The following is a 24793-nucleotide window of genomic DNA, read 5'->3' as shown; positions in this document are numbered from 1 at the left end:
AGTTGGGGTGCCTAGCAACCACAGCATAGTATTTTGAATCCTCTATCCAGTGAAGCAGGTCTGGCTAGACCCATGGAGCATATTGGAGACATGAGAATGCTTTGAGAGTGTTATTTTAATAGTTTCAGTACCAGAAGTACCCAGGCACCATGGTGAGGAGGACAGTGTGCAATGTAGGTCAAAAGAGAGACAGAGAGATGGACAAGTAATAGTTGTGTAATAAGGGAGGAAAGGAGTGATGGATGGACAGAGTTTTTTTTCTTTGTATACTGTGGTAGTTTTGGCCAATTTGCACATAATTTCTTTGAACTTTTATTCTTAAGATACTAGATGAATGGATGGGTTGTGTGAGTCTAGGCCTGTTTCATCTAAGTGTTCAAGAGTAGAGAGTGAAACTTCCCCTCTTGAAGATACTGTAGGATACATTTTGCTGTGTAATGAGCTCTGGAAATCAGTTGAGGAATAGTCTCAAGAAGTTTACTTCATCATACATGACACTAGGTGATTCAGTTCTGATATCTTCTCCTCCTGTTTCTTGTGGAGATTCTGGAACCCGTAAGAAAGTTACGGGCTCACTCTCTTTCAGCACCATCTGTCCTTTAGGAAGAAGCAGCCTTTACATAGCTTCCAACATTTGCAGTTGTTTTCCAGCATCGTGCCCAAGACTGCATTATGTTCTCTGGAGTTTTGAGAATTTGAAACCACTCCAGAATCCAATGCTCTTTGCCTACTCCTTGCTTTATGCAATGAAATAATCCACATCTTGGTTATGGAAAGGTTGGGAAGCAGGGACCATTTTCAACATAAAGTAATCCTTTCTGGGCTTGTGGCATCCTCAAGAAGATTCACCAAGTGTCTGACATTGGTGTCTACACACCATCATTGCCAGATTTCACAGATATAACTTTGAGATAATTGGCCTAAAAGAACAGCAGACAATTCAACTGTGCTTCTCACCCTCCAACTGTCGTACTCCATCTTCAACATTGTGTAGTTGAGGCTGAAAGTGGGAGAGTTGCATCTGAATCCTACTGAGCTTCTGCCATTTTTAGGGGCTCTTGTGGAGTCTAGAAGGGCCCTTGCTTATTTCCTTCAAAAGAGGTTATTAGATCTTTAGAAGGCAGTGTTGGCTGTGAGATATCAAAATAGCAGTTTAATGAGATTTTTCTTATGGGTCCTGAGACTGGTGACTTCAAGCATTTTTGTGATAATGTGAGGGGTTGTATGTGTACAGTTCCAGAGTGAGTCAATTCATCTAAGAGGCCATCAATTCAGTCTAGATATTGTTCTGAGACCTGCTCAGATAATAGTTTCACACCTGATGAGGGTGCAGTGATTCTCATTCACGTCATAAGGTTGCTGATGCTCAGTAAAACATTCATAAGTTACCTAATTTACAAAATATTTATGATGTTTGACCCAAAATCTGGTGAGGACTTTTAACCCCTCAGTTTGGAGGAGATGGAAAAGAGACAATGAACCTCTTCCTTATAGAGACCTCGGCAGTTAATAATTGTTAGAGCTTTTTCCACAATCCCCCCGCTGAGCTCCTCTTTTCATAATACAAAAAGTCTGTCTCCCTCATTATGAGGAACTTATTAGCGCAAAGGGAGCTGAACCTTGACACTTCCTCTTGCAGATTTTAACATCTTCGGACCAGATTTGCAAAAGTATTTTAGCTTACATTTGTATGAAAACTAGAAGACCAGATTTACAAAATACTCTATATCTGAAAATGACTCCTGAGCTCTTTTAAATGTCTCACCAAAAGTATCACACTAGGAACTAATCTGTGCTAAGCACTTTTGAAAACGTGGCCCCAATTATGCATCTTGAGAAACTGAAAATCTAATTTAGAGCTATTTTGAAAATCTGGCATTTTCTGTGTTCAGTGCAGTACCTGCAACCACCAGGTACTGCACTGGAAGGCTGCGTTGTTACAGAGAATATATTACTTGAAATCTAGAAATGGCTAATATGTATTCTAGTTGGTCACCAACTGTGCCAGTGCAGAAGGCTTCTGTTTTGAAAGTTGCAGAGCATTTGTGTCCATACAAGTGAAAGGAAAAGAGGAAAGCAGAAGAAATAAAGGTCACTAGAAGGGAGCTAATAAAGACAACTGCAATTTGCAACTGGAATTTCAGTGATTTGAGGATTCTCTCTCTCTGGAATTCACAGCTCTGTGGGAGTTTAAAGATTGGAAACAACTTCCAGTTCTAATCAGTTCAAAGGGAGGAGTAAGATTCATTTATTCCACCAAACCTGTGCTAAAAACGGAGCTAAGCATTATAATAGAGAATACACTACTTATTTATTCTCCTTCAGCTATTTAGTGAACAAAATCTCATTCCCACCAGAAAATGTGAAGGGGAAATTATTCAGCTAATCTGTAAGAAAAATTCATTTTTCAGTGATTTTATTTGCAGAAAACAGTAAGTGCAGCTCTTTCGCCCACTGCTGTAGTTAACACCTTCCCTTCAAATACATTGGAAGACCAATGATTTTTGAAAGAGCTTACACCATTACATCGCTCCTATTTTCATTTACGTGTAGGAAACAGAATGTCTACCTCCAATAAGGAGCTAAGCAACTCAAAGGGAGCAGTGAAGCTCTCCACTGCCTCCTGCAGTTATCAGCTTCTTGGAAAGAGGAGCATGGCTCCTTCAATCAGCAAAACCGGTTTGGGAGAGCTACCACGGGAGATTAGAGCCGTAAAATAGTAAGTCAATATAAAAACTCCTCAAGTCTTTGCCTAAGTGTCTCTTTAAAGGTGATTGAGGAGACACTAATGGGCGCTGGAGAGTGGTCCTTCGCATCTGGTTAGGACTTGCCCAGGCACTTAGGATGGAGTTGCTTAAGGCTGAAATCAACCCACTTGGACAATCCTGGGCAGGAGGTGGTGTGTTAGAGAAGAAAATCAGTGCAGTTTTGGTCTCCCATGTTTAAGAAGGATGAATTCAAACTGGAACAGGTACAAAGAAGGGCCACTAGAATGGTCCGAGGAATGGAAGGCCTGTCATATGAAAGGAGACTTGAGGAGCTCGGTTTGTTTTCCTTAACCAAAAGAAGGATAAGAGGAGATATGATTACACTCTTTAAATATATCAGAGGGATAAATACCAGGGAAGGAGAGGAATTATTTCAGCTCAGTGCTAATGTGGACACGAGGACAAACGGATATAAATTGTCAGTTAGGAAATTTAGGCTAGAAATTAGACGAAGGTTTCTAACTATCAGGGGAGTGCAATACTGGAACAGCCTACCGAGGGAAACAGTGGGGGCGAAGGACCTCCATGACTTTAAGACTAAGCTAGATAAGTTTATGGAGGAGATGGTATGATAGGATACCGAGCTTAGTCAATAGGTTAATTAAGTGCCACACTGGTAAATAGTACAATGGGTCAATGATATGTTATTCTTAACCTTTTTCCAGAGGGTATGGCTGGAGAGTCTTGCCCGCATGCTCGGGGTTCAGCTGACCGCCATATTTGGGGTCGGGAAGGAATTTTCCTCCAGGGTAGATTGGCTGTGGCCCTGGAGGTTTTTCGCCTTCCTCCGAAGCATGGGGCAGGGGTCGCTTGCTAATGGAGTGGAGAGATCGGCTAATGTGGCCTGCATCTTGCAGGAGGTCAGACTAGATGATCATATTGGTCCCTTCTGATCTATGATTCTATGATTCTATGATTCTATGGCTTCAGTTCAATGCAAGGTTTGTATTTTGAAGGAGAAAAGGTCTATCCCACAAAAGCGAGCTGAGAAAATTCTGAGACCAGGTAAGACTTGAAAGAGGGCACATTTACCGCATGGGTCAAATGGCATTTTTCCAACTAGGAATAAGGAGCTGGGCATGAGGCAGTGTTCCTCATCCCCACTTGGAGACTGACCGTCATGTTGGGAGCTACATGCAGCATTCCACAGCTGATCTTCTAATTAAAGTGTAGGAAAGAGTTTACGCTGTTCTATGGAAGGAATTAAGCAACTCAAAGGGAGAAGTGCCTCCTGCACTTGTTAGTGTCTCGGAATGAAGAATGTGGCCCCTTCAATCAGTGGGAGAGGCTAATGGTGGTGAAAAGGGGAGATGGGAGGCCGCACCATCGCAAGTAGAAATTTCCTTTGATCTTTTGAAAAAGAGCTTCCAACTGTTTCAATCAAAACTCAAGAGGAGGAAAGCGGCTGATGGACTTTTTGTTTTTGAGGCTGCACAACACTCAAGTGGAAGGAAAGGAGGAATGTTCAACCGACAGATGCAGGTTGAAGGATCTAGAGGAGCCTGCTGCAACTTGCAGTGTTATTTATAGGATTGTAGGTTTATTCTTTCTCTCTGTGCCATTGAACAGATCTGTGGGAGCTGGAAGCCTGGCAACCAGCTCCAGGAAAGCTAGTTCTTGTGTGAGAGGAGTGAGGTTGCTCTTCCAGGTGTGGATTTCAACACATGAGTAGGAATTAAGGGCTCAAGCCAAAAGCTGGTGAGGAGTGGAATGGGTAGATAGCACGATGGTAAGTCGATGTTTTGCAGTGGATGGAAGGAAATGAAAGAAAAGAGAAGAAAGCATAGATGTAAAAGTGAAGAAATGAAATGAGAGGGGTTGAAAATCAGGGAATTAGTGTGTGTGTGTGTGGGAAGCATTTGAAAAGAACTAGAAGGGAGAAAAGAAAGTAAGACTTACTGGAGCATTGGAGGAAACTGTCTTGTCTGGGAATCCCAGCTGGGGACAAGGAGCCCCTTTCCTAGCAAGTTCTGTAGTACATTCCTCAAGTCTTTGTGTAAATGTCTCTTCTAATGTGACTGAGGAGACACTGATGGGCTCTGGAGACTGGTCCTTGGTGTGCAGGTTGGCCTTGCACATCACTTCATGCACTTTGGATAGAGTCACTTCAGGGTTGAAAATCAACCCAGTTGGGAATTCCTGGGCAGATGGTATTTGACCATCCTTTTGTCCTGTGGATGTTTTAGGAAGCTCGACTTTCTGTGCTTCCATTCTTACAGAGAAAGAAAATAATGACTTCAAAGTAAGGTTTGTATTTGGAAGGAGAAATGGTCTGTCCTGTGAAAGGGAGCTGAGACAATTCCAAGACCAAGACAGACTTGAAAGAGGGCACATTTACCACACTGGGGGCAAATGGCATTTTTCCAACTAAGAATAAGGAGCTGGGCATTAGGCAATGTTTCTGCTCCCCATTTGTAGATAGGAAGACTATCAAGTTGGGAGCAGATTGCAGCATTCCACAGCTGATCTGATTTCACTGGCTGAAAGAGTCTATTTTGTTCCATGGAAGGAACTAAGCAACTCAGAGGGAGAAGTGAAGCTCCCCACTGCTTTGTGCACTTCTTAGAATACTGGTCTATCAGAAGGTGAGTCTTTGTGTGGCTTAAAGCGGAGACCAGACAATGCATGATCACACGTGGTTATTTCCTCAGTTTCCAAAGGGCTTCTACTGGTTTTGATCTAATATCAACAAGAGGAAAGGTTTTGATGGGCTCTTCTAATGTGGCTCCAGAACATTTAAATTGAAATACAAAAAATTATTAAAGTGACAGAAGCCAATTGAAGGATCTGGTAGAGTCTGTTGCTGCTTGTACTCAGGATTTGTAATGACTATGAAATTTTCTTTTATTTTTTTATTGTGAAGATTAGGAGTTCCATGGGATCTGGAAGATTTTGCATCTGCACAAGCAGACTGATAGATTATGTAATTTTGAGAGTTGAAATAATTCATAGAAAGGGTTAAGAGGACTGCAAAACCAGTACAGGCCATTTGAAGGTGTCTGATTGACACTAGTGCAATTTGCACTATGAATTGTAATGCTTGTGAAGTTTCTTTGTCTTTCTCTGTGGTACTGAGTTCTTCTGTGGGGGTTGGGGGGCAAAAAAACAGATTAAGGGCTTGTTTACACTACCCGCCAGATTGGCAGGCAGCAATCGATCCAGCGGGGGTTGATTTATCGTGTCTAGCGGAGTCGATGGGAGAGTGTCAGCTGTCAACTTACCGCAGCGAAGACACTGCGGTAAGTAGATCTAAGTACGTCAACTTCAGCTATGCTATTTACGTAGCTGAAGTTGCATATCTTAGATCGACCCCACGCGGTAGTGTAGACAAGCCCTTAGGAGAGTCATTCATTTCAATGAGTATTGATATTTCCCTGTTACACCCAACTTGCAGCATTTAGGTTTTTTTTCAGGAAATGGCGATAAGCGATACGTGGAATGGCTGGAATTTTAAGTGGCAGTCATAGTTTTTCTGTGGAAAGAAGAAAATGAAAAGAAAAGTGATGGGACACTAGATAGGGACGGCTCTGATTTACTACAGAGCATTTTTTCCCAGGTGTCTGGCTGGTGGGACTTGTCCACATGCTCAGGGTCTAACTGATCGTCAAGTTTGAGGTCGGGAAGGAATTTTCCCCTGGGTCAGATTGGCAGAGACCCTGAGGGTTTTTCGCCTTCCTCTGCAGCATGGGGCATGGGTCACTTGCAGGTTTAAACTAGTGTAAATGATGGATTTTCAGTAATTTGAAGTCTTTAAACTGTGATTTGAGGACTTCAGTAACTCAGCCAGAGGTTAGGGGTCTATTATAGGAGTGGGTGGGTGAGGTTCTGTGGCCTGCAATGTGAGAGTGGTCAGATTATCATGATGATCCCTTTTGACTTTTAAAGTCTATAAAATATAGATAAGAGAAGAAAGAAAGGATGATGGAAGGAAAAAAATCCCAGATTTCAATATTAAAAACAAACACATTTTTTAGAAGAATTTTATATGAAAAAGAAAGTAAGACATAGTGGGACTGTCCAGGAATCAGTCTCTTGTCTGGGATTCACAGAGTGGGACGAGGAAGTAGTAATTTGTGGAGGTGAGTAACCCCACCTAAATTCCTGGTCTGTTTCTAAATAGTTCTTGTAAAATGACTGAGGAGGCACTGATAGCCTTTGGAGTTTATCTAGATATGAGGTAATTATTTTTAATTTAATGTTGAACAACAATAACATTATTGCTAATTTAATGGGAAATAATTAGGGTATAACTGAACTTTTGGATAACACTGTGTGTGTCCAACTCTAAGACATCTTTCTTCAAAGCACTGACTCCAGAGTGATTCGAGTGCTTCATGTGTGTCATGAAGAATTAAATAAATTGAAAGCTTGTATCAAAAAGTAACCAAAATGTTGTTTATTAGCAAAAAAAAAATTGTATTGTGACATGTACGGCATGAAAAAAAAACCATTAACTCCTTAACAAATAGAGTGATATTCAAAATTATAAATTATAATGAGATTCAAGAAAACAGGTTGACAGCACCACAAGTGATATATTCAGATATCAGACGGTCTTCACAGGGGGGTACAATGCACAGTAAAATAAGTGAAGGATATCAAAACATATGCACACACAAGGTCAGAAAAATGCAGTCATACGTAAGCCTGTCTCAACATTATTATTTCTCAGGAGCAGAAATATATAATGTCCCCAGTGTCGTCAGGTTAAAACAGTTGTACAAATATGGAGAACTGTAACATTGCACCTTGGCTCTGTTTTTATTTATACAGCACCATAATACACAAGAGAAAATGAACTTCCAAGGTTTTATTTGTACTAATTTCAACACTTTAAAAAGTACAGTAGGATTTATAATGCATTAACAAGCAAACTGCAGAAACTGAGACTATGTGGGTGCTACATATCTGAATGAAATGAAATACCATCCATGGTCTTTGATCAACATATATAAAACATGGCTGACAATTGTGAATAAAATGATTAAGTCACAAATCCAAAGCTTCAACACTTTCATTTTAAGTGTACGTCTAACAGATTGGATATTGACAATCAAAGTGAGATGAAGGAACACCCCAAATTTTGCAGGCTTTTTAATTTTCCATAGGCAAGTCACTATTGTGAGGTTGTCATAATTAATCTGCCGGGGGTAGTTCCTGTATTTATTTTGTGAACATTACACAGGAGGGATCCCAGGCTCTATTATTACACAGTGTTGTGTGAAATCAGATGGCTCTGCTGCTGCTTTCCACCTCTCAGCTTCCATAAACATATGCATAAAACTCCCATTTAACACTAGGATAGATCTGGTGCTAGGCACTGAGCAACTCTGTGCTGTTCAGGACACAAAGCAGACAGTCCTTGCCATGCAGAGCTTACAGTCTAAAACAATCACCAATGGGAGCAGTCTGCATGCATCACAGGGAGAACAGACACCCCTTAAATATTTAAGCTGAATAATCCGATCTCACCTCCACTCAGAAAGTGCGCATTACATATTCTATTTACACATATTATCCAGTTGCTGTTGAATCTGTGGGAAAACAAACAAACAAACACTCCCTGGCCAAATGCCTAATAGACCCAGAAAAGTAATATCAGATCTTTGACAACCCAAAATATTGATTGTTTAGGTATGTCTGTGTGACCTTGGTATGAGTATGTAGTGGTGAACCACATGCCTGAGCTACCAGAAACAAACCTGAAATGGTGCCACATCAGGAAATACAATAATAGAGATGGGGGACACAGCTAAAGGAATCACAATCACACTTCATAGTGCTGTTACATTTATAAACAGTTTGAAAAGGGTTAATACATGAGCAGTGATGTTATAAGCCTGTTGCATCCATAAGATACAGCTGTTTATCAGCACATCAGTAGAATGTGTCAAATGATTATAAGCAAACTCTTGGCCTCTATAACAATTGATTAACCATTGTAGCCTAGCGGCTAGCGAACTGTCCCCTGAGACTCAGGAGACTATTCCTGGCTCTGCCATTGGGGTCTGCTGGGTCATGCTGGGCAAGTCAATTCTCTTCTCTGTGCCTCAATTTCCACATCTATAAAAAGGGATAATGAAACTGACCTCCATTATTATTATTATTTACTAAAACATCTATTGATTTGTAAACTATTTATAAATGGAACCTTACTATAAAGTGTGAATGGAGTCATTAGGCACCAGAGTTGCAGTTGCTCTACTGTGGTCAGAACAAGTTTTGGATTTTGTTGTCCCTCCATTTTAAAAAAGAATATATTTTAAAATGAAGAGAACCTTCTTAAAAACTAAGACACATGTTGTTCTGTGGGTTTTTGTAATGATGTGGGAAACCTAAAATCCTAAAATTTGCAGGCAATAGACAATACGAGCTGCTTTATTTCCAGTTTGCACAAAGCTGGAATTCAAAGCCTGGGGGATGAGTGTGTTGCAGACTTCATGCAGTTTACAGTGCACCCAGGAGTGTAAAGATTAGTGATGAGTTCGGAAGTAAGCGCAGATAAGGCATAAATAATAAATAACAGGCACTATTTTCTAGTGCATCATGCAGTAGAGCAACTGTTTCATTTGTACTGTATGTGATTGAGGGTCAGGGGAGAAAAGGTTTGGTATCTCGTCAAAATCAAATATCAGTTTGGAATAATGCTAAGAGGTTCATTAATGTCTGTACAGCACCATGAAAATGTAACACACTACAGTACAAAAGTGCTCAGATCATTGTAAGCAAAAGTTAGAACATTTCAACTGCTTATCCTTATCAGTGGTTCTCACTCTTTTCAATACTAGGACTCTCCTCCCATATAGCTTGGATTTAGCTAGGACTCCATCCCATTTGACAATATTGTGACCCACAACCAACTGTGTGCAACCCTCAAGTTGACAACCCCCTCATCTAGACAGCTCCAAATAGTTCTTTGCATTGACTTCGTGGAGTGTTCTCAATGAAAGGTGTTTCAATCTTATAACATAGCAGAGAAATCTGCTGCTGCTACTGACTGAGAGACAAAACAGATGATTTTCGGTTCCAAGTTTCACTGAGTTGGAAGGATACGTGGTGGGATTGGTGGTTCAAAGAGTCAGAGTGAAGTCAATGGAAGTTTTGCCATTGACTTCAATGGGACCAGGATTTCACCCTAAATCTCCAGGACAGAGAACAATAGAAGATTCACACTCATTTGAGAGTGAAAATCACTCTAGTGCAGAAGGGCCTTAACTTAACTCCCCTTTAATATGGGGCTTAAGTGATACCTGCTGCTATGTGTGGGCCCTCTGCCTGGGGTGATTTTCTCGAAGAGCATTTCACTCCCATGCAGATCATCCATTGAGAAGATACTGGCATTAGTTTCAGAACTGGCTGTGTGTGCCTGTATGCTTGACCAAAACTGTCATGTTCTGCATGATGTCTTCCAGCAAAAAGGAAGAGCAAAGGAAAGCAGTATCGAGCGGAATTGAATAGATTCCAGCTCTTCTAAGGATCTTTGCTAAGGACACTGCACTGGCCTATTGATCTTCCAGCATTATTAAACCCCATTAGAATGAACTGTTCTTATTAGAATCACTGTAGAACTTAGGTAAATATTTGCCTGCCAGGAATGCTGTTATGAAAACGGTACAGCGTAAAATAGAACTGAATGTTGGTAGAGATACCACATGAAAGTTTCAATGTTTTCTGCCCTGGGTGTGTCACACAATCCTGCTTTGAATGAGGTAGCTCAGTTGTGAGTTAAAGCATGGGAGGATTCATTGCTGTCCACCACTCAAAGCTATATTCTTCCCTTTTCCACCAGACTATAAAAATACCAGTAAATTTTTATTTTATTTTTTACAATTTATAAAAAGCTTTTACAAAAGAACGTGCACTCTCAAACTTCCGTTCCATCATGTAAATTGTTGTGAACTTTGACCTCTAAGTTCACTTGTTTGACCTTAGCACCTTTGACCTTGTAGGCACCCTCATTGTCACTTAATATATTGATATTCCTCACAGTGCAGTATTGTCTGTTTACGTTCTTCTCTGCCCTTTCTGTGTTTTTCTTGGGTACTTCTATCTTGGTGTTGAGAGGATATTCCTCCATGATATCTTTGGTAGGCTTTTTCTTCTTCTTCTGCTTTCGACATTTCCGGGTTATGAAGCAAACTAACAGGAGCACAAGCAGCAGCAGCATGATGGCAGCAAATGCACTTCCTATGGAAGCCCCTGTTTGTGATAAGGAAGCAGACGCTACTGCTTCCGGAACCTCCAGGCTCAGCGATTTCATGTTGGTGCCATTCTTGACTTGGTCGCCTTCATTGTCATAGATCAACGAGTCATCCAGAATCAGTCTGCCGCTGTTGTCCACCAGGTCCCTGCGGCTGCGTTTCAGGTAGTGAGTGAGAGACCGTTGAACACGGGGCCCTGCAATGGTTTCTGGGCCAATTATATAGATCACCTGAAGGTACCACTGGTGTCCAGCTTCCACCTTTATGACAGAACATATACACACAAGAGACATTACTCTGGGACTTTAGCTAAAGTGATGCTAGAATTCTGTTCAAAGCAGATGGAAATGGGCGAAGTGCTACTCTATAAGCCAGGGACAAGTGCATGTTATAGGTGCCTGTCTGTGCCTGATTTACAGATGATATGGGTCTGTTACAGTCCTCCTTGGGGAGCTTTAGCTCAAGCAGTAGCAGCTCATACTTTTAGCTCTGGAGGTCCCCGTTCAGTTCTCCATGCATTGACCACGATGGAAGCCATCACACTATCACATAGTTTGGTGACCAATAACAATATATTAACAATTTGAGCTGACCAAAAAATGGGGGCAAATATTGCCCAGAATATTGTGTCAATATTTTGTTTCAGTGTTAATCATTTTTAAACGTTCTGTCCAGTTCTAGAAATATTAACAATAATACATAGCTGGTTGGATTTTTTTAAATTTCCCTTTTTAATGACATTTTGTGTCAACATTATTTGTCTGACCCCCCCAAAATTCATATTTTTTCCCATTTTTAACTTCTGGAAGTTTGACAGTTTTTGATTTTTGAAAAAAATTAATTAACATTTCACTTTTTTTGGAAAGAACAATAAAATTGTTTTTATAAATTTGTTTACTGTTTTGGACCAGCTCTGATAACTATGATGATAATACTAGTAAATTATTCATAAATAATAACTATTTTAAAAGAGACTCTTTGCTGAATGGCTTGGAGAACTGTCATTAAATATTTAATTACAATTTTTTTTTTAAAAACTAAATACAGCGCTTTCTTATGAAAGGTCAAACAAATAAATCCATTCTGGGAGTTGGTGGGGAGCTGAACTGAATTTCTGATCTCCAATGTATGTGCTGGAGTTGGTCTGAACAGTATTCATTGTCTAATTTAAGGTCTGATCCTGAAGAGTGTTGGGGAGCCCGAAATCCAAATTGAGTTCAATGGGAAAATGTGGGAAAAGTGTAGGGGAGGGGAAGATAATACATTCTCCCATCTAATGCCTCTTGTTCCAACATATGATGATTTTAAGGTGAGCTGAGATGGATCTCAGGGAAGAGCAAGTTCCTTGTCCGAGAGCCCACCATGGCAAAGATAATCATGTGCTGACTAAAGAGCTGAATCAATGTGCACTAGAGTCAATAGGAACCTTCAAATTGATTAACATGCAGCTCCTGTAAAACTCACTGATAGATAGCTTCCTTCATATAGCTGTTGACAATGTAGGTCTCACCTATATTCTAGACTTGCTCATTAAGTCATATCTTGCTTGGTAACTGTGCAGAGACAGGACCCACCTTCTAGGAACTCCACCTTTATAACTGAGTGGTTTGATCCAGGGAGAACTGCTAAGTACTCTAAATTCCTACTGACTTCAGGATCAGTTAAAGGGACTCAGCACATTCACAGACTGAACATGAAGGCCCTGGGCTGGAATTCTGAAATCCACTTCCTACCTGAAGATTAGCATTAAAGGAAGTGAATAAGAGCTGGGCTCAGTGAGACTCTGCATGGATACAGAGACTTGTGCTAGTGGATCCCAGTAAAGAATTAGGGCCCTACATTGTTGAAGAGTGTTTCTGGTACTAGGAAATATGTGCTGCCTTTGTCCACAGAAAATTAGATACGACTGCAAGGCTTGCCCTAGTGTGTGTTGGACTTCTATACATGCAGGGTCAGGCCTAGAGTCTGTAAAGCACGAAGTATCTTGGACTGTCTGTATAACAAAGTTTTGTGGTACTGTGCATCTCATGCAACACACCTTGTAGAGAGCATCCACTTTCATAGTAAATCCATCCACTCCTGGCATGCTGCTCACCAAGTGGAAATCAGACAATTCAGAGACAAAGTGGGCATCAAAAGGTACATCGTGGAAATACTTATCAGTTACTTCAGGTTGGTTTCGGTCCTGGAATTTACAGAAAGCAATATGTACTGAAGAAATGGGACCACACACTATGCGTGACACATACATTAGTAACAAACTGGCAACCAAAAGCTACATGACAACTGAGATTTGTCAAAGTTGACTTTTTGGTTAATGTGTTATAGGAAGCAGCAAAAGGACACAAGAAGAGCATCTCTCACTCATGTCTTTGTGCCTCCTTCCATGCTGACCCAGCACGGCCCTCTTCCACACTCTTCTTGTGCAACTAACGGCCATCCTCTCGAGTCAAAAACTTCCTTAAAACACACTTCTTCCTTAACTCCTGGTGCTAATCCAAAGACATAAGTGTCCCTATTCCTAATTTTTTCCCTTTCATTTTCTCCCTAAGAGAAATTTAAACCAATTTTTTTCATAAATTATCCAGTTGCCATTATTTTCCCCAGAGAGCGACTTCTGTGCTCCCGTTAGAGTCCTGCTGCTCTCCCAGTTTCTTACTTCAGCTTCCCTTCTTCCTGCAAAGACCAAGCCACAGCCAACAATTCCCTGCTGAACTAGACTCGGGAGGACTTCACTAAAAAGGACATCCTCAAGCGGTGCTCAATCAAACATAGAAATGAACAGTGAGGCCCTAATACAGTGTTGAGATCCATGCGGGTATGTGTCTGGGGCTCAATAAATCAGCCACAGCCACCTGAGGCTAAGCAGGTCACCTCTGCAGATCTCTCAGAGGGGAAGCAAGAATCCAGGTCCAAGAATAATGCCCCACATCTCTCAGTCAAAAGTCAAACCCAAGCCCCAAGCCCATGCAAGTGGTTATGCAAAGTGCCAACTCCTAGGACTTAGGAAAGAATCATTTTTAATATAGTGCATTTCACAGCATAGGAAATACATCTGTACCCTGATATAACGCGTTGTAGATGAAACCGCGTTATATCGAACTTGCTTTGATCCACTGGAGGGCACAGCCCCGCCCTCCTGGAGCACTGCTTTACCGTGTTATATCCGAATTTGTGTTATATTGGGTCGCGTTATATTGGGGTAGAGGTGTAATTATAATTGTAATTTGATTTACAGCATTTGATATTTTGTTTGTAATAGATCATCCCAAGATTAGGTTTATTAAACTAAACATCCCAGTGCTGAGCGTAACCAGCCTAATACATAGATGCATGAAATTTTACTCAGAATACTAAGGGTGCTTTTATTATGCTGCTGAATGGTAGCATGGCTGCCATCCAGGACCCTGGTAAATGTTAATTTCAAAGTCTTCACTTAGAGTTAAACATGTTTATGTGCACTAGTCACCATTTCATACAATGAAAGAGGATTTTTGTTAAATTGATGAGTAAATGTCCTTCTATATGCTGAGGGGGCTGCTGTTACAAATATGTTTATACAACCCTACATTAAAAATGAGGTACAAATCACAAGGACTTTCTTCAGTTTTTCCTAGTTCTCAGACCAATGGGAAGGTGTCTGAATAAGGAGTGAGGAAATGATGGGTAAGGTCCACAGAATTTGGACTTATATTTAATATACTATAAAACCCCCACGCTCCTGCCTTTCACACTGCTGTGCAGTAAGATGCTACTTGCTTTAGGAACATGTAAGAAAAAGTGGGATATAAACAGCATCACAGGCAAATATTTCAGTGAAAGCACACAGAAATAAAGGTGTGTCTACACTACAGGTGAGAACCTCACCCCTGCTCCAGCCCACTTAGGCCGCATAAAGGGGCTAGAGTGGCATAAAAGAGCCCAAAAGGCCTTGTATCCAGCCAAGGGAGGATTCCCCAAGTGCTGGCACTGAGGCATACAGGTGTAAGGCTGCCTCCAGCTAGCATGCTGAAAACTGAAGTGTGCAGCTCAGGCTAGCAATCCTACTACAAACCTGCCCGATCCCTGGGTACATACTCGGGTGGCTAGCCTGATCTGCCACGATCACACTGCTATTGTCTGTCTGCCAGCACTGGGAACCATGCTGCAAACTTGGAGACAAAAAAGCCTGGTGTAGACAAGGCCTGAGGAGAGCGATTGAGCAGACTAAAAAATGTGAGCCATGGATCAAACAAACAGCCTGGGTTTAAAAGTTACAGGGTGTCTGTGAAGAAGAGAAAGCGAATTTAATGCTCATGGAAGATGCTGGATCAACAACCCTAGAACATGAGGTTGTTTTATACACAGAACGTGCACAGTGTGGACAACAGCTGGGCAAGCTTCCCCTCCTGTCCAGTCAGGGCCTGTCTACACTAGGAAAATGTGGTGCCATTTCGCAAACACGTTAGCTAAACACAGGAACCGTAGTGTTACCCACGACAAGCTCAAGTGTGTTTCAACGTCACTGCCTTTGTCTAAACAAGGTGCTGTTTAAAACATGCTATTTAAAAGGTGTTAGCTATTGTGCTTGCTAAATGGCTCATTTTCCTCAACTGGAATGGGCCTTATTGAGTCTCACCCTTGACCTGGGTTAGAAAGTAGTTTCGTCTCCATCTCCATTCAGTAATTTTGCGATGTGAACTGTGTCTTTGAGATTTGCTCAACCTCACTGGCTTTCCATGGAATTTTATCAGACCAAAGGCAGTATCAGAAATACAAAGTGTTCCACAAAGTGTCACAGATTCTCACACAGTTTAGCAAAGAGATGGTTTCAGAATCTGCCCTGACATAACTACTCACAACTCCACAGCTGCCACAATTCCGTGTCACAATTTTGTCCAGTGTACAACCTACCAGTAGCAGAAATCTGTGTTTTAGGTGCTTGTTGGGTTGAATACAGCCATACTGTGGCCCCTCATTATAGATTGTTCCGGTAGGGTCAAAGAAAGGCACGTAACCATCCTTGCCAGTACAGAGATAGACTTTTTCCAGCTGCAGTTTGTAGGCAGCATTTAGATTTTGTTCGGGATTCCAAAGCACACGGCCATATAGGATTTGACCTGAGAAGGTTGAGAGAATAATAGTCATATTTGTATTCATGGGAGGAAGAGGAGCAATTCAGAAAGACTAAAGAAACCACCTACACAGCCAAATCAACCAGGCTGGGGAATAGTATTATGACAGGGTTTAGAGTTGCCTATGTAGATGGTGCCATATTGTGGTATGACTATATTATACAACAGTTATAGTCATGGTCTGACAGGGTTGTAGCATGATTCTGTAACACAGCATGCTCACATAGGCAAGACGAATCTCCGATATCACATCATTTCTCTTACACAATAATAGAGGCTGCATAGATGGACCCTTTAGCTAAAGTAAATTAACAAGGCGAAGGAAAAGGTCTTACCCTTTGAAAAAGCTCCTTTGTAATCCATTTCTGCCAAAGACATTTCAGATTTAGTGGGATCCATCAAAAATACTTTCTCATTGTTACAAAGCTGAAACTCTGTGTTCAGAGAGTATACGACAGGAACTGGGCGGTTTGTCTGCTGGAAGGCAATTGGGATCAAAAATCTAAATTTGGGAGGAGAAGAAAAGACAGTTACCTTTTCTGTAACTCGTGTTCTTCGAGATGTGTTGCTCATGTCCATTCCGTATTAGGTGTGTGTGCTCGTCACATGCACCGGTGCCGGAAGTTTTTCCCTCAGCAGTATCCGTAGGGGACCAGCTCTGGCACTCCCTGGAGTGGCGTGCACATGCCGTGGTATAAGAGGCGCCGCCAGCTCCCCTAATCCTCAGTTCCTTCTTGCCGGAAACTCCGACAGTGGGGAAGGAGGCCAGGTCATGGAATGGACATGAGCAACACATCTCGAAGAACACCAGTTACAGAAAAGGTAACTGTCTTTTCTTCTTCGAGTGCTTGCTCATGTCCATTGCATATTAGGTGACTCCAAAGCAGTACCCCTGGAGATGGGTAGGAGTTCACGGGCCACAGGTAAGAGATCATGGGCAATCATGATAACCTGTGCCTGGTCTCTCTTGATCTTTGCCAGGGCCTTGCTGATGAGTGGAATCGGAGGGAAGGCGTATGTCAGAGCTGAATCCCCACTCTGGCACTTTGAGTGCAGAAAGTGGGGGCCCGCAAGGATTCTAAAAATTAATACTTGCCATTCCAGGCTTGTATTAAACGCCCAAGGTTACAGCTTTTCGCTGACCTTGGCTTGGTAAATGCTGCTACCACCCAAATGCAAAAAAAAACCCTTGGGTCCAGGAAGGAGCACTTGGGAATGCCTCCTTGTAGGGTACCCTCAAGCTCTTTCACCCCCGCTCCGAGGAAGAGCCAAGAAAGGTAACAAAGGAAATTAGCAGTTGCCACCAGCTAATTAAACAACATAGGCACAAACCTCTTAGGACACCAAAAATCCAATCCTGTAAATTTTATTAAAAACAAAAAGAAAGACAATATATTTGGAACTTAGGCTTTTACTAGATAAATTCCAAAAATTAAATACCCAAAATAGCTTTTTGGGGGGTTCAACTTAAAGGTTACAAGCAAACAAAAGCATCTGGAGTTAGCACAGAGGAGATCCACAAGCCAAAATAAAAACTAAACCTGATCGCGTCTACCTAAACATTCCCTATCCCAATGAGTCCTGCTAGGTATGGAAAATAATTTGTTCATACCTAGTTCAAACCTTACACAGCATTCCTGCTTATAGCATTGCTGCTCTGTGTCCCTGCAGGCCAGAGAGGACAAAGGGAATGTTTCTTTCCCAATTTTAAAAGGTTCCACCTTCCCATTGGCTCTTTTGGTCAGGTGCCCACTTTCTTTTCTTTACGTAGGGAACTTTTTAACCCTTTACAGGTAAAGTAAGTAGAGAACAGCTACCAAGAGGGATTTTACAGTTAACTGGCTGTCTGGGTGTCCATCAAAGGGAGCTACCCCTTCCTCCCTCCGATTTATCACAGCATACATCAGGCTCCCTGACCACCACAGGAGGAAGATATCGGAGAGGGACTCCTTGCTAAGACCCAGTCGAGAACAAAACCGGTGGCATTTCCTGTTCTGTCTGGTAGTGAACAGGTCCACTTGGTGAGTTCCCCATTTTTGGAAGATCATGTAGGCTACCTCTGTATGGCACAACCACTCGTAGTGAGAGGAGAAGTCCCTGCTGAGCTGGTCTGCCAGCGTATTCCTGATTCTGGGAAGGTGACAAGCTTCTAGGTGGATTTCGTGGCTGATGCAGAAGACCCACAGATGGAGTGCCTCCTGACAGACAGCCGACGAGCATGCTCTCCCTTGCCTGTTGATGTAGAACATCGAGGCTGTGTTGTCCATCAGAACTCATACTACCTTGTGTGACAGGTGGGGCAAGAAGACTCCACATGCTGATGGGCATAAGCCATTTGCAGCGATTGCAGGGCTTAAAGCCTGGGGACCAGGACATGCCTCGTCCCCCAGCTGAGCCCCATTTGGATCTCACGAAAAGTTGAGAACTACTACTAAGGATAACTAAGAAACCACTAACTATATACAACTATACTACAGGTTTTCAAAGTTCACAAGAACAGAAAATGAAACAACGCTAGTCGAAGCAGCAGATGTTCCAGCACCGTCACTGGTGGCAAGAAGGAAATGAGGGTTGGGGGAGCTGGCCATGCCCCTTATATCACGCCATATGGGCGCCACTCCAGGGGATTAGCTCTGGTGCCCCCTAAGGATACTGCTGAGAGAAAAACTTCTGGCACCGGTGCATGTGGCAAGCACACACACTAATATGGAATGGACATGAGCAAACACTTCAAGAAGAAAAGAAGGAAATGCAGCTTGGACTTGTCCACACACATAAGTTATGCCACTTTAAACATATCCATATAGTTAAACTGGTACGCACTATCCTAGAATGGACACAGTCATATTGATATAAAGGTATTTATGCTGGTTTAGCTTACTGCCATCTACACTAGAGTGAAAATCGCACCCTCTAACCAACACAGTTCTACAAAATCTGTGTGTAGACTAGACCTTAGATCTCTATCTTCCCCTGAGCTGCAGCTGTCACAAGTCAGTGTTTTCCTCCAGAGATGAAGCATCTGCTGAGAGCATGGGAGCCTACAGAACAACGCAGAAGCTGTGGTACTATTATTTGACACGTTGGAGCTTTATTTCCTACTGTTTATAAGCTCAAACTGGAGCATATGGGGCACAACACTCATTAATAACAAATAGCTGCTGCCTGGTATAAAGGCTATGCATCAAGAGTGAAATTTTCTCCATTGAAGAGGGCTACTGCACACTATTTAAGTCTAGGGGCAGGGCTGTCCATGGGGGAGCAGAGACACAAGGTGGGTGAAGTAATATGTTTTACTGGATCAACTTCTGTTCGGGGGGGGAGCAGGCAGATTAGTTGTGGGCTTCTGCATCACCTGTAAGCCCCAGAACTGGGACTGACTAAACCAGCATTGATCTGGGGTTTGCAGGCAGGCCAAGGGAACAAGCATGAGTTTCATGTACCCAAATGCCCCATAAAGGATGGAGAAAGACAGTGGCCACTAACCCCCTTTAGTAGCGATCACAGAAGAGCCAGAGATTAAGACAGTAAATTTCATCTTCCACAACCCAACTCCTGCTTAGTACCCTGCATGCAGCCCAGTTACCCTGTCTGAGTGTATGTGGGCAGGGGTAGTGAACTTCACCCCAAAAGGAGAACAAGAACAACGTGGTTCTGATTTTCAGATGTCCTGAGTACTGCAGCTCCCACTGGAGCCACTGATATTCAGCCCCTGTGACAATCAGGCCTATGTAACTCCACAGATTGTCTTTGACAGAAGCAAAAGGAAACAAAAAAAGATATCATGCTTTCCCCTGCCTTTCTGACCATTTTTTGCTGACATCCGAGCCAAGTGCTCAGACGTAGTGAAACGAGCTGTGTTACAAACCGTTCCGAGGGGCTCCAGTCAAAGTATAGATTTAATGTTGAGGGAGCCCTGTTCTACTATTTTGATGGAGGACACTCTCATTCACTGCTAGAATCCAAAGCCAATAGAGAGTTTTCTCCCCTCTCGTTTCTGCTGTTGCTATAGCTCATGTTAGATGCCTGCTGTGTCTGTGCAAATGATGCAAGCAGACAGACCGTGTCCTTGTAAAGCTAGCACAAAGTCAATGCTGTGATCTAAGCCATTTCAGCTTGTGGTGCTGTGTACGCTGCTCCTCCTCCTCTGGGGGCATATTCCACTGCACACCTTCTGTTTGAACAACTAGGTGGCTTTCTTGAATATCTATGAAATTCGTGTGCCCCAACCACGTTCACATCTCAATATAACTATTCTTCATTTCTATATCCACACAATTCTTCATTTCTGACTCCACAAACTATCAGTTACTCATACGCTCCACTCCCTTGAGGTTAACCCATTTGTACCAACTCTGAACGCAGGCCTTGGGGTCTGAGTGAGCAGTGAAATAGGAGAATAGCGCCTCTCCTCACCTTTCCGGGGCATGAGCAGTACACGCCAAAGGCTTGTCTCCTGGGTCAATCCATGGCTGCGTGGGCTGCACAGTACAAGGAATTAAGTAGATTGTGTACTCTCCAGAATAGTCCTTCCTGGAAACAGACGGGAGATGCCATGGTTACCGTATTAATCTGGGAGTTGTTTACCTGCCTGGAAACATTTATCAGATGGGCAGTTGCATAGCTTTTTGCATCCAACATTTTCTCATTAGTACAAATGATTATCCATGCCTGTTGCACTATTCTAATACTGAAGATAAAAGTTTTGAACCACTACCACCAGGTGTAAGTCCATCAATTCCAGTGGAGTTACAGCAGGGATGAGAATTTGGTCCACAATTTTTAAAGATGCTCTGTTTGCCTGTGTGCATGAACACAGCTGGATGAGAGACAAGGGATCATTTACTGAAATGATAGCAAGAAAAGAAGAGTGAATGAAGATATTTCTGGATCAGAGCGTAAGTACTTATATCAAGGATAGCCTTAATTTTAATTAAACTATGAAACACAGGGATTGAAATCCTGCTTTAAAGTGCAAATCTCAATGTACCTTTAGGAATGAAGTCACTACCAATACTTCCATGCTACTTACACAGATGTTTTGTCCCTCCCCCCAAAAATGAATTCAGTACACTTGAAAGGAACTGGATTGACAGCCCTGGAGATTAAGCTCTGCCTTTACCCACATGACGGATACAGTGTTGGCTGTAGCAGTGAAAGCTGCCTTCCTATGTGCCTCCTCTCAATACCTTGAGGTAATGCAGGTTCCATAGGGCATTCAATTCTAGCTCCCTTTGCTGAGTCTGCCCACCAGGCAGATACTGATGACTAGACTTGAGGCCACTGAATCCATTTTACATAGGCCACCAACAATCCTTGTTATGAGGAATCATATAGGTACTGACATAAAGGTATATAGTGCTTACTAACATAGGGCCAGATTCTAATACTACTTTCCTAGCTGAGTAAAGGTATTTCATTCTACAAGTAGTCCCATTGAGTGAGGGTATCAGAATCAGACCCATAGGTAAGACACATTCCCTGCTGTAAAAGGCCTACAATTTCAGGTAAACAAACAGAAGACAGGACACCGAGAAGAGGAGAGGAGGCAACTGGATAAAGAGAAGGAGGGGTTTTGAAGAGGTGTCATTTATATAAGATGATACAGAGCATAGCTGGAGGAGGAAGACAAAGGAGCCACCAGATTAATAACAAAATTAGGGGCTACCCACCAACCAGGGTTTAATTCATCTGTTGCCATAGAAGTGAATGGAAACCTTATTCTCAGTTGCCTTGCACCTTGTGCAATCATTTACCCCAGAGCTACACAGGTGCAAGGCAACCGAAAATCAGGCCCAAAGACTCCATATCCCATTACCAAGCCCCTACAAACAACAGGCTGTTAATATGGTGAGAAGTTCTTGGAGAATAAAAAATTTATAAGCATATATATATATAAAGTCCTGATCATGTGTTCAGGACATCTAACAGGTGAGACTGTTGCCATTCACTTATTATACCTCCATGCCCAAAAGAGCCTTTCTGCTTATGTAAGATCCAAACAGATTAGAGGATTTATCAAGGCCACCCAGGAGATAAACAGAAATAACGTTTCATGCTAGTGGCTAATGCCATAACAGCAGAGAGAGAATTTAAGTGCTAGTATGACTGAACTGGACACTTTGCTCCAGGATGCTGTTAATTCTCAGCATGCACGAACACCATTTTGCTGATGGAAACTACAAAGCCAACTGTATCCACAGTCCTTCTTCCTCACCTGTTATAGGAGCTGGTTGCCCTCCACAGCTGATAGGGGGAGTCAAAAGTCTGTGCACTCCACAAAAGCTGCAGATCGAACTCAATCCCTCCTAGGTGGTCTGGAGTCATTATAAAAGACTTCACATCTGGCAGAGTGTGGTGCTCCATCACAAAATGCCCTGTATGGAGGAATAAAAATACATCACCTATAGAGACATATTTTTACCTGCATCTAGCCTTCTTGTCTTGAAGTCACATGCTGGAGAGGTGGTCAGTAGAATATCTAATGTTCCATTAAAGGTTTAAAATAAAACAAAATATGAAAAGATCCAATCTTGGATCTCAAGAACTTGGAACTCAGTGGGATAACTCATGTGCGTAATGGTAACCTGTGTGAGTCAGGATCAAGCCTGCCCTAAGAAAGATTTACAAACAACACAATGGTAAAATACTGGCAGATGATGTACAGTAGCATTCCCACTGTTGCTAGCCGTGATGGGACTGCACTGGTGCTACAGCACCAAGCAGAGGATTTCAGAACGTCATTCGTCTAGATACGGCCATGACAAAAGTAGTCTCCTGCAAAGACCAGCTGACTCTAACGGCATCCAGCAAACTCTGGAGTATAGGAACCTCACTCCATCCAGCTGCCTACCATTAATGCCGACACTTTCACTGCTGGCGTCAGGAGTCCCCAATACCTGGCATTAAACTGTGCTTGCTCTGGTTTCCTGTTCCTTAGAGCACTGGCTCCTGAAGGCAGAGAGCACAGCTGGCCTGCCCTGGGCAGGAACAAGTGGAAAAGGAGTAAGGCAGACAGAATACCACAAGTCCTTCCCAATACAGGTGAATTATGGTGCCAATAAACATAGGGAATGAATCAAACAAACAGCAACCAGCTTAGAGGGTAACAGCAGAAAAGCAAATTGGCCTTTGGATAAAAATAAATAAATTCTTTGAACGTGAACATTGCCCTCAGCCATATACATAATCCTAGAACTTTATCATCACTGTCCTCAGGACCAATCAATATTTGTATGATGTTCTAAATCAAAGCTGACACTCTTACCTCTGAATTTGGCATGGGTCTTGAATTCAATAACCAGCCGGCCATCCTCTCGGATGTAGATCCGTATTATCTGCAGCCTGGCGGAGAGAACACTGTCTGTCTGAATCCCTGCATGGGCATATTGAGGAGAAAGTGAATGTAACAGCAAGGGGATTGTCTAGAACATCTGCTTGCAATGAACGAATTCACACCACCAGCATGAATTCCAGAGGTAGAGAATCTGACAATACACACCCAGGGCCCAATCCTTGCAGCTCTTACTCAATGTGAGTAGCGAGACTACTCCTGGGAGGGCTGCGGGGTTGGGGTCTCAGCTTCAGCTGGTCAGGAATTTATCGATGAAACTTAAGTTACCCCTAAGCTATGTGGCCACGCAGCAGGCTATCAAGAGTCACGCAGACTGGGAGAGGCACCTCTGCCCCAGCCCCAGCCTCAGAACTGCCACAGCCGGGGAGGGGCGCCTCTCCTCCAGCCCTGGGCTGCCGCTGCGAGAGAGGGAGTCCTCTCTCCCTGCTGCAGTCCTGGGGTAGCCTGCACTCCAAACTCCTCATCCCCGCCCCCCCCCCCCAGAGCCTGCACACCCTGTGCCCCAACCTCCTCCCGCAGCCCAAACCCCTCATCCCCCACCCCACCCCAGAGCCCGCATCCCTAGCCAGAGCCCTCCCCCCCCACCCGAATCCTCTGCCCCAGCCCTGAGCCCGCTCCCACACTCCGAACCCCCTCGGCCCCACCCCCGCCACACATCACCTCCATATTGGTGCACATAACAAAATTCATTCTGCATGTGGATGTAAAAAATTAGAGGGAACTTTGGATGAAACATTTCTCATTGGAAAATTCCTATTTGTCTAAACATATCAGGATGGACTTTCTGGTCAAAACGAGAGAGACACAGCCCAGAAGAACCTGTGGTCCTGTGGTTAGAGCACTCACCTGGGATGTGGGAGATGCAGATACAAGTCCCTGCTCAGCCTAATTCAGAGCACTGGCTACTCTGCAGTGGCACGTATGCTCATGGGTTTTAAACATTTTTTTTTAGAAAGCTCTTGCTTTTGTTCTGGCACAGAATGAAAACAGATTCTGAAACCTCAATATGTTTAGCAAAACAGAATTCTTGCCCTACTCACCACAAGCCCAGGGTTCAAGGAGGGGGCAAACTGGAGGGAAATGAAAAGGAATATGGACAGCTTGACTAAATAGAAAGGGTGGGCTCACACACAAGCGGACCACAGACAGGTGTAGGTGTTGGTTCTTTGGTGTAATCATCAAAAAAGGAGAGAGACTGTGCAGAATTTACACCTGACAGTAACTGAACAAAAGTCAGCTTGGACCAACTATTGGGAACAAATTCCAAATGGTGAGTTCTGTAAGACTGTGGTAGGAAGCACCAACATTTGAATAACTTCAAAGAGAGCTGGAAACGCAATAAAAAGTATATCCCAG

The 24793-nt window shown here is 42.8% G+C and overlaps 1 protein-coding gene across 1 annotated transcript in view; it reads right to left on the bottom strand.

Annotated features, from left to right (window-relative positions):
- Positions 1-7149: 7149 nt before the first annotated feature.
- Positions 7150-24793, bottom strand: part of FRAS1 (Fraser extracellular matrix complex subunit 1) — a 320933-nt gene continuing 303289 nt past the window's right edge. Inside the window, exons 68-74 of the mRNA XM_039540816.1 lie at positions 23351-23458; positions 22301-22460; positions 20500-20616; positions 16419-16585; positions 15863-16068; positions 13008-13154; positions 7150-11229 (exon numbers count right to left, since the gene is read on the bottom strand). Of these exons, the coding sequence (XP_039396750.1) occupies positions 10633-11229; positions 13008-13154; positions 15863-16068; positions 16419-16585; positions 20500-20616; positions 22301-22460; positions 23351-23458 (1502 nt within the window). The 3' untranslated portion in view covers positions 7150-10632. The remainder of the gene's footprint in view (positions 11230-13007; positions 13155-15862; positions 16069-16418; positions 16586-20499; positions 20617-22300; positions 22461-23350; positions 23459-24793) is intronic.

The sequence above is a fragment of the Mauremys reevesii genome, linkage group 5 (genome assembly GCF_016161935.1).
Source record: "Mauremys reevesii isolate NIE-2019 linkage group 5, ASM1616193v1, whole genome shotgun sequence".
Taxonomy (NCBI): domain Eukaryota; kingdom Metazoa; phylum Chordata; order Testudines; family Geoemydidae; genus Mauremys; species Mauremys reevesii.
This window is presented reverse-complemented; position numbering and strand designations above follow the sequence as displayed.